At 50.6% G+C, this 10244-nt stretch overlaps 3 protein-coding genes across 3 annotated transcripts; 2 read left to right on the top strand and 1 right to left on the bottom strand.

Annotated features, from left to right (window-relative positions):
• Nucleotides 1-905: 905 nt before the first annotated feature.
• Nucleotides 906-1094, top strand: CORC01_00634 (uncharacterized protein; the record flags this gene model as incomplete). The annotated part of the gene is made up of 2 exons (XM_022612291.1): nt 906-1015; nt 1058-1094. The coding sequence occupies 2 exons, from the start codon at nt 906-908 to the stop codon at nt 1092-1094; spliced, it is 147 nt and encodes a 48-aa protein (XP_022481430.1).
• A 1440-nt stretch (nt 1095-2534) lies between these two features.
• On the bottom strand, nt 2535-3496 carry CORC01_00635 (uncharacterized protein; the record flags this gene model as incomplete). The annotated part of the gene is made up of 2 exons (XM_022612292.1): nt 2535-3317; nt 3395-3496. The coding sequence occupies 2 exons, from the start codon at nt 3494-3496 to the stop codon at nt 2535-2537; spliced, it is 885 nt and encodes a 294-aa protein (XP_022481431.1).
• A 5563-nt stretch (nt 3497-9059) lies between these two features.
• On the top strand, nt 9060-10228 carry CORC01_00636 (uncharacterized protein; the record flags this gene model as incomplete). The annotated part of the gene is made up of 3 exons (XM_022612293.1): nt 9060-9334; nt 9397-9637; nt 9716-10228. 3 exons carry the CDS (start codon nt 9060-9062, stop codon nt 10226-10228), a joined length of 1029 nt encoding a protein of 342 aa, XP_022481432.1.
• Between the last annotated feature and the right edge of the window lie 16 nt (nt 10229-10244).

Raw genomic sequence — 10244 nt, forward strand, 5'->3', positions numbered from 1 at the left:
CCGGAGGGAGTCGAAGTCGTAAGCTGACCATCACCAACAACATGTCTCCAGACACCACCTCGGAAAGAGATCACGCCGGATCTAGCCAAGTTCGCTCTAGCTCATTATACCTTGTTCGCAAGACCCCGCCAATCTTTCTTGAGTCTCGGCGCTGCACCAAACCAAGTCGCATGTGGGACACATGTGCTATCGAAATGCTTTGTCAAAGCTGCCAGGACTTCGCAGTGAACGGGGTAAAGAAGCCGAATGACATTCCGAACAGGCTTTCGGGCCATTTTTCAAGCCGTGTTCTCACCTACCACGCGGCAGCCGCGGCAGCGGCGTCGGTTCAAGATGGCGTCGCTACGGGCTGACTCATACCTGTCAGTAAACCCGGTATAGCGTCATTGTATTTGCAGGCTCACGTGGCAACGAGTATGCTAGGTGGCTACTTTATCTTCTCGCCATCTATATGGGAAGGATTACCACAAACTGCGCTGTATCTGTGCCTTGAGCGAACGGGATCTCACGAATTGTTGTCATTAGAGTCTGTAGAACAGGCACTGGCTGTTGTGTGGTGAAGAATCAAGGTTAGGCTCGATTTGAGTAGAGGCAGAGTCAGTAACATCAAGCAGGTGGAGAACATGAGTTTCTATGCCTGGTTGAAGACGACGTGACCCCGCAAGACAGGGATTTGATCATGACGAGAACGTGGCTGGATGACTGTATTACGAATCATTAAAAATACTGTAGAAAAGGCACGCGTGGATTCATTTTGACATGACTGCTCGACCTTGAGAAACCGATAACAGCGAGGTGAGTTTATCTACTTATATTCTCACCCATGAGAAGTATGCTACTCTCAGCCACTGTTGGGGCAAGTTCCAGATCTTGACGTTGAAACAAACCAATATGGAGTCCTTCCGATGTGGCATCCAAGTGAGAACACTGCCCAAGAACTTCCGAGACACCATCTATCCTCAGGAGACTTGGGCTGCGTTTTCTCTGGATTGACTCGCTACGTGACTCATTGTTCGTGAGTAAGTAGCCTACAGGGATATTGCAGGCATCATGAGAGTCGGTTGACAACTGGCGAAAAGAGTCCATTACCATAGTCGAAGTGTATCGCAAAGGCGTCATCAATATTGCCGCCACGGCCGCCTCTGGTGGGGAGATGGAGTTTATGTCATTCCTGATCCGATAGTTCACAGCGTCTTTGCATCTTCTTCACTCAACCCATTGAAAGCACTACCGCAGTGTAACCGAACGACCTGGAACGGTCGCATGTCGTAGAGCTTGGAGACTCCTGCCTACTGAACAGCAAAGCTGGCAGCGAGGGGTCGAGGAGGCACTCTTAAACACATGCCTCTGGGTGCTACAGGGGCGACTCTTCTTACCACGGGCATCTCGCTTCTCACGCAACCAGCTGTTTTGGCAGTGCGGCATAGACTATCGGATAGGACATTTTGAGCATTTGAACGACTGCATAGAGTCTTTTGGCAGACCTTAAAGCAACCGCGATCCGCGTGCCTTCCTCAAATACTATCAAAGCATCTGAAAACCATCCCAAAACAGTAGAAATACCCAATGATTCTCGAGGAGGCGTACCTTCCTTGGGAAAAAGTCATCATGACGTACGTACACGGCGCAGCACCTTACCAAAGGCGAGGACAAGCTCATTGCGGTACAGGCTTTGGCAAAAGCCATTGAGGAGGCGGTGAATGAGGGCTATGTTGCGGAATCATGGTAAAACCGGCTGATCAAAGACCTGCTGTGAGCTTGTTCAGTGTTCTGCGTCAGGTGAGAGAGCAAACCACTCGCGCCAGGCGACGTGGGGTGCCCTGACGTGAAGTTGGGCTTCGATTGTTGGCGGGTCGGCCAAGAAGGCAGCTTTGACGGGAAGATATGCTGAGAGGAAAGCGTTTGAAGGGTGGCTCTTGTCAGGAGCATCAAGCACTGTTTGGAAGGGTCAATATGATGGGGTCAAGATAAAATAGTTCAAGAATGCCCCCCCGCAGCTCCAAGGTCGCCTTCTTAGGAGCATCATATCCCGGGAAGTCGAGGAAATGTTAAGCGATGGTCGAGTCAAAGGTGTCAGCGTGGCTGCATGGGATGGCCTGTTCCTAAACTTCGCTCCTTCATTATCTGCCAGGTGGGTTACTTCAAGCTGGTGGCGGAAAGAACATTCATCAACGCCAGTTTGGGAGCACAAGAGGGATTACTTGCAAGACACGAGAACGCGTCTAGTGATGAAATGTGTACTTTGAATCTATTCTGATTCTGCAGCTATGCTATGTGGACTTTTGCCAGTGTATCATTCGAACCACACCGAAAGAAACGTGGCCTTCCGAGGTCACGACGAGACACGCCGTCTCAAATAAAACAATCCCGATAATGAGGCGACCAGCCTCGTATTCAATACATGGAACCTAGGCCACAGCCCGCCCAACGCCAAACACCACCCAATGCCAACCCTTATTCAGACAAGCAGGCGTCGGAAAACTGGTTCCATAATCCGCCTTGGGTCAGAGGAAGGGGGGGAAAAAAGAGAAGATCTACGCATAGTGTGCGAGAGGGGTTTCTTTCTTGCCCATGCGGCGCATCATACCGCGAAGGGGGCCAACGTTGGCGTCGACGAGCGTGTTGACCCAGACCTTAGCCCCTGACTCCTCGTTCTGACACTCAACGCTGGCGGCACCAAGGAGCAGAGGCTTCATGTTGCCGTAGATGGTCTCGTACTGTCCCGCGTTGGTGACAAAGTTCTCGTGGTAGATGCCAATGTGGCTGTGCTGCTGCTTGAAGCTGTTGTACCAGTCCCAGCCCTTGCGGTGAATGGGGTCGTGGGCGAATTTGTTGAGGCCCTCGACGTCGCGGAAGTAGTAGATGTTGAGCAGGGAGTTGTTGCGCGGGCCGTCGGTGCCCAGCCAGTTGGAGACGTGGTAGAGGCCGTACTCGGAAGCGCGCTGGGCGAGGTCCTTGTTCATCTCTTGGAAGAAGTCGCCGATCTCGCGGCCGCCGGGGCAGAGAAGGCCCATGGGGTGGTTGAAGCGGACGCCAAGGTGAAAGACGACGAGGGACTGGGAGGCGGCGACAGCTGGGATGGCGCCGGTGGCTGGGTTGGGGAACTGGGCGCTGGTGCGACCCCGGACGACGCCCTTCATGTAGGGGTTGGACTTCTCAGAGCGGGTCTCCATGATGGTCGAGACGATGGAGCTGAGGCCCAGGGCCGAAGCTGGGATGAGAGCGTACTTGGCGGGCAGGATGAGGAAGAGGATGGACTGCATCAAGGCGCCAATAGTGAAGAGGGTAGTGAGGTTGAAGCCGTCCTTGATGAGCAGCTGAAAAAGAACAAGCCATCAATATTTGCTTTGGTGCGACGTAACACTCGGGTGCGATGTGATAAGGAAGAACTCACAGGAAGAACGTTGTACGACTTGTTCCATAGAGGAGACTCGGTCGGCTTGAAGATGCCATTGAACCGGTCGGCGGCCTTGTCCTCCGTAGCAGTATTCTCCATTGTGAGCACGGATATTTTGAGCGTTGGAAAGTGTATTCAAAGGTGCTCTGCGAATATGGGTTTGATGCGAGTATGAGGGTGAGTATGAGGTTGAATATGAGTGTGAATGTGAGGTGCGTGGGTGTGATGATGGCGTTGTGGAACTCTGCGATTCAAATGAGGATAAAGAGAAGGAAGGAACTGGCTAGTCCCTTGCTTTATATCTATACGTCAGTGAAAAAGGAAGCTGAAAAGGCTCATTAGCGCCTTTTCCCTCCTTCCAATAAAGCCGTTGGCAAGCCCATGTCAGACGTGCCTGAGTGAATCACTTGACCCTTGTTGAATTATTGCTGTTTGGCGGAAAACTGAACCGGGAAGGAGGAATTGAAGTTTCAAGCCCGAGTCCCGGCTACGTGGATCACATGGATTTGGAGGGAAAAAAGAAGCGAAAGCGCAGGAGCGCTAGATGATTAGATCGGACAACATGCGAGGTGGACACGTGTGTTTGGCGATAGCAGTCGATGGAGGCCCCAGGTCGAGGACTGTGCTCACATACGAGAATGGGTTAGCCCAGGATCCAAGAGCGGAGCGTCCTTACAAGGGGACACACAGCAGACACAGAGCAATACTAGTGTAAGCCACGCGGAACGGAAACTTAAGTACACCAAGCGAAGAGGAGGGACAACCTTGTCGCCGATGAGCTGGGACATGGGACGATGGGGAATTTGGGGAAGTTTGGGGGGGCTAGATGACGAATGCTGCTCTTCGCACTCGCTAACGGTGACAAACCCGTCGGCCCAACGGCGGTGAAGCGGACGACCGCCGGCGAGGACGAGGGACGGCCGGGTGGGATGATGGAGGATGGCGGCGGGACGGCGAATTTCAGATGAGCCACATACGTCAACGCAAAGCGCTTCCGGCCCACGCCATCACCTACTGATGCGGTTTGCGCCAGGGGTCTCATCGGATTCGCTTAGTTTTAGTCGCGTTGACTTACTGCCGCTCTGTCGTTGGCCCGCACGTGGCTGAGTCGTTGATCCTTGCCGCACAAATTATTGCCTATTGTTCTGATGCAGGTCGCTGCGGTCATGACTAACTTATAAAGTAACGTTAGCAAGTACTGTATCTCCATGTGGTCCAGCCACGGGAGTCAAAAGATGCAGCATTGCACTTTCATAAGAGTTGGATTTTGCTTTGCTGAATTCAATGTTTTCTGCAAAGCGGTGCCGAAAATAATACAACTAAAAAAATTGAAGAAATAGGGAGAGTATTGACAACTCAACGCATGCGAAGTACCTTGCATGATGTGTACCTAGGTCAGGTCTTCTGAATGGGTATCAGGACGTCGCGAAGAAAACATATTTGCCCTTGAATTCCAAGCAGCCTCGGATATTGGGAACCTCATTAATATTCGGATATTATCATGAGTACGAGTGAGTTTTGTGTAGCAAAATTCCCAGGTACACGTCTACTGTAGCCTGCGACTGTAATCGGACTTTTATCGACAACTAGACTGCATGTGCGTTCAAGAATAATCGGTATCCGTCGAATGGAAGATCATATTATAGATTGAAATTGAATAGAGTCGGCGGAATCATTCCGTCGTTGTACATGATGACGCCACAATATTTGGTAATATCGACTTCCGTGACTCTCCAGTCCTCGATTTTCAGCCTCTTTGCCGAGGACTGGTGCAGGTTCCCGTGCCCAGAAATTTCTTTTCAATACAACATTGCAGCCTGGCAGATTATGTCGTCTTGTTGGACATCCCTCATCATGGCTTCCGAGCAAAGACTTGACACAACCGCCTAGCGAGAGCTAAGTCGTTCCGCTGGAACATCCCTCGAGGAATCAGAAGCACAAGGAGAGTTTCCATAAGGCCTTGGATCATTACAACATCCAAACGGATTACCATCCCCACCACTATACATACCCAAGATTTCTGCAGCCGCATCTTGTACAGGTCGACGAGATTATGAGTCACTTTCGTCCCGATCTCCTGTCGAAGCCTTTGGCACTCGTAACAATTACACTCAAGGTGTCTGAAGAGTGTCTACTTTCCATACACGCCTCAGGTACTCAACCACGCTCGGAATAACCTACGCTACCTCCTATGTAGCCCACGCCCTGCAAACAGCGAAACACAATACCGAGACTCATAGCTGGGAGGACAATCCGATCTAGGTTGCTGCAAACTCCTCTTTTCTCAACTCGTATCAGCGTTGCAGATATGACTACCATCAAGCGACTGGAAGTGAGTGCGCTACGTTCCAGGGGCCCTCATTGTCAATGTCGGTGAAGCACTGACAGGTGGACCCTTTCGAGTCATAGTGCATTGAGTCTTCAAGCCGCCACTAGAGGAGGAAAGGGTGAAGGGATTGGGGATCATTCACTTTGCGAGGCCATTAGACAATCAACGGCTTCACCCTCTCGACAGTCCCTTGCTCCAGAGACTGGGCATTCACAAACCATTGGACTAGAAGATTTCCATTCGCAATGTCACAATACTTACATACAAGAAAGCGTAGATACATGAGATTAGACTTTAATCAGTCCCGGTCCAGGTGGGAAGGATTGGGGGCAGATCAAGGTTCACTGCACCGGGAGTATGTACCTCAGCCTCTCGGGGTTGCAACTTAAAAATGAATAGAATTTCTGGTTTGAGGGAGGCTTACCTTGTTACTGGAGCTTATTTTCACCTCCGAGAAAACGGAATTTGTTAGCGCTTCACTACGGCCCATAGTCTACCTCCACTATAATCCACCAAGATCCCCAGTTGCTCCATAAACTAGCATCCAGACACAGGATCCCAATCCACAAGAAGCATCACCAGCTTTGACAGCGTCGATGGTTTAGTGGTAAAATTCTCCGTTGCCATCAAGCAGCGTCGGGGAGCCGGGGGTTCGATTCCCCCTCGACGCATTTATTTTATCTGCTCCTCGGTCGGATATCGCAGGTGGTGGGAAATGTTGTTTTTGGCTCTGAGTGGCGTGGCCGCCCTATTGATCTGTTTCTTCTGGCGAGAGAAACTTTCGGGGTAATTATAGGGTCAACTAAGTGTGTTCTTGCGTGTCCTTTCTTCTCACTTAATTTGGTTTGCTAGCTTTATTGTAACGAAGGCGACGGTGATGTCGACAGTGATATCGCCGACACAACTTGAGAGATAATGATCAAAGTGGCACATAAGTAGGAAGTTACAACATTGTAACAAGACGAGTTGGATTTTTCAATGGTAATGTTATTCGAACACGCATTTGCGATTACTTCTTTGCGTCTCTTTCCCAGCAGACATCAGAGTAAAAGTCGAGCCCAGCCTCTAGACGTACTGCAGCATACCTTACGTTGAGCTACTGTCCAAAGGCCGAACTGCCTCATACTCCCGTGCCTTTTCCCTAAGAATTAACGCAGCTTCAATTGTCTGTGATCTTGTAATAGTATCCTTGGCACATATGAGGACATGCCTCAAATTCGCAAGCGCCACGTCGACTCCAGTCTTGGCATCGGGTGGCGGAGCGTAGGAACCATGATGCGCTAGCTATAAGTTTCGAGAACGGGCCCAAGCATGTCCGAGATCATGTTCTCTAGCACCGGTCACCCGAGACCGGTCTTCTTGGCAAAGGCGAGGGCTTCGGAGAGAAACTCCATGAAGGATACCACGACGATGGTTCTGGCAATACTGAGCAGGTTTGACTTGGTCACATCTTTAGAATAACAGAGCGTCCCATTCTGCCATCAAGAAATAGAAAAATGGCTGACGTTGCGGATTTGGGTGTCCGGCAGTGACGAAAATGAGCTTGCCGGCCGCCGCTAGTGGTGCGGCGCCGAAGAGGGGAGCTGTCCAGAGTCAGGCCGAGTATGGTTGTTCGTCGATTGGAATTGAACTAACCGGCAACAAATTGGTCACCGACCTCGGTGAGCTGTTTCGAAACAGCAGCGGAATTATTGGGGTGGGCTGTTGAACAGTTGACGTAGATCTTATTTGTGATATCTCTAAACTTAATGATTTCGTTCGTAGTTTCTCGAAACGCGGCATCGTCGCTCACCGTTGCGGAACTTTAGATTAAGAACTGTAATGTTGTGGTTGGGGCGAGAGAGTTCACTAACGCAAGAGGGGATGATCCCATACTTTTTGGTCACCTCTCAAACAGTCTCAACCGGAATGGCGCCCAGTTCCTTTAGTGATTCGCCGCGCGATGATGTCCATGTCCGCTAGGTGTAAGCCAGGTTGGGCGCTGCAGATGAAGAGAGAAACTTCTGTAGGTTCGTTGACATGCCAGTTCCCATTGAGCCATGCCCAATCCAGTCAACTTGTCTTTGCGCCATCGTGAAGTATTGGATTGGTTGAAGCAAGTGATATGATGCGGCTTGGTTCCAGGTGCAGTCAAATTGTCCTTCCAAAGATGCCGCGCGGCTCTCATAGTCTGGTCCAGGCCGCGCCCGTTGATAAATCACTTGATTTATCTGCCGATAGCGGTGACCAATGCCCGCAGCACCGGATGAATCCGCCGAACTGACAGGCCTGTTGAGATCCCGGTCCCTGCAGATCTTGCAGACGACTTAAACATGTTGCCCTTGTAGGCGTGAGGTGAGTCCGGTCAAAAACGCTGGCGCCAAGGAAACGGTGTCGAAAACTCATCTCGAGGCGAGTACATACTTATGTGCTGATAACACTGTTGAGTTGAAGGCAATGGCGCGTTGCGAGAAATTCTGCCATCTTGCCTGAAACGCCTCGAACTCAGTCATCCTCTCAAGTTTGATTAGGCGGCATCACCGGGCTCCAAGGTTTACACTTACCCTCAACCATGCATACTAGGCCTACTAGAGCGATCCGTGATAGATTCAGATCCGTGTCATGTTTGTATTTTGAAGTAGACATGCTCCCCTCTCATTTTTAAACGTCTTTACTGAATCTTAATATATATATTTTGAATCCCTTATCAATCTAGCTTTGATCTAACTGTTAGTCCTTACTTCTTACGGATACCCTAGCCGTCATTTATTTTGAATTATTGATATCAAAATTAAGCTAGTTATATGATCCTGGCATAGTTTCATTATTGTGGTGGATTGCAGTGCACGGGCGTGGGGGGGAGGCCGAGATCCGACGGGGGGAGGTAAGGTGAGGTGACTGCAGCCGGCCACCACAACGAACGTTGGTGAGGTAATCCGGTGCGTTGGTGATTGCACCGACGAGCTAATCTACCCAAGCCCGAATAAGAGCATCAACAGGTGCTGACTCTCTCTCTTTCTAAACTTGGAATAGTGGATCATCAAATAATAAACTGTTCCATCAGACTTACCTCTCGCGGCGCGCCCGAGAGACTATGAGTTCAAATCATCATGTATTATGCGATATGAAGGACTTCACATCTCGCCGGATCTATGGAGAACAAATGTAAGACGGCATCTCCATTTCATATTCTGGCCCGGGTCTCCCGATAGACTCCACTCTCACAATGGCCTTCGCAACCACCACACTTAGGACATACGTGGGAAAGCTCGCATTCATCTTCCATCGCATCCCCCGGATCCACCTCCGTTCCCCTTCACTGCCTCGACAAGTGAATAATAATTTCGACTCACAATGGTCATTTCTCTTGACTCCTTGGGGCTGCTGAGCGTTCGCCTACTGGCCTCATGGCTGGCTGTTCAAATTGCCCTCGTCGGGGCGTACCCCTACCCAGCCGAAGCTGAAATCGATAGCGATGCTTTCGGCTTGTCCCATGAAGCGCTGGCGAAGAGAATGGTAGGGCAGTTCCCCAGATTTTCCGAAGACTACAACGGTCGCGTTAAGAAGGGCGGTTACCTCAAGGAGCTCTTGCCCTTGAGCGATATAGAGGCAACTCTCAAGAACAGCGGGTACGCTGTTGCTAGCCCTTGGCAGGACACCAGATACGTCGAGCGTTGGGATGGGTTCGCAGTCTGAAATGGGCCCCGTTTACAACTGTCGACTACGATGACTGGTTCGACAACGACGAAGAAGGCGAAAACGAGGGAGAATCCAATGCAGTCAACGAACCCGACAGCTCGCCTGGCTTCGGTGACCTCCTTGATAAAGCCTTCGAGGACTCGGACTACCCTGTAAATCCCGGAAATAACGGCTTGTCCAACTTCCGTCACGAAAAATTCTTCTACCTCCGGGATAGGGTTTCAGTTGGACATGTAAGTGCCCCTTTCCTTGATTCTCTTTAACATTAATTTCAACTGATGAGTGCGTGCTGACGTTTCCTCCTTTGACAGCCCTCAATGGCTTCATACATGAATGTGCTCAACCCAGAATCCGGCGCAATCATCTTTGACGTAAACTTCAGCCCTCGCTACGAAGTGGCCACGAACAAGATAGGCAACGTACCAGACCTTGAGCAGCTGTCAGATATTGTATACTTCCAGTGGCTCGACGCTTGCGTAGCAAGGAAAGTCCATCCCAGCCACATCAACATCATCTTCAGATCCAAAATCACATACCAGCCCAGCGTCGATCTGATCGTCAAGGCTCTGATGAACGCCGGTTATAGCTCTGTTCCGGGCTGGGACCAACGGGCTATTTTTTCCATGGACACGGATCAGGGACTTGCGATCCTCGGGAGCACCCATGGCTCCGGCCCTGCCTTATTTCTGATTCAGCACAAGGCAATTCTTGGCCCCAAGAGGATTACGGAGGTGGCGGTATGGTGCGGAAATGATGGCTGCAAACTCGATGCAGACCCCAAGTCTGTAAACTTGAACTTGCGATTCGTGGTCACGGATCCTTAAGATGACAGTCTCATAG

Source organism: Colletotrichum orchidophilum (assembly GCF_001831195.1).
Source record: "Colletotrichum orchidophilum strain IMI 309357 chromosome Unknown Scaffold_3.1, whole genome shotgun sequence".
NCBI lineage: Eukaryota > Fungi > Ascomycota > Sordariomycetes > Glomerellales > Glomerellaceae > Colletotrichum > Colletotrichum orchidophilum.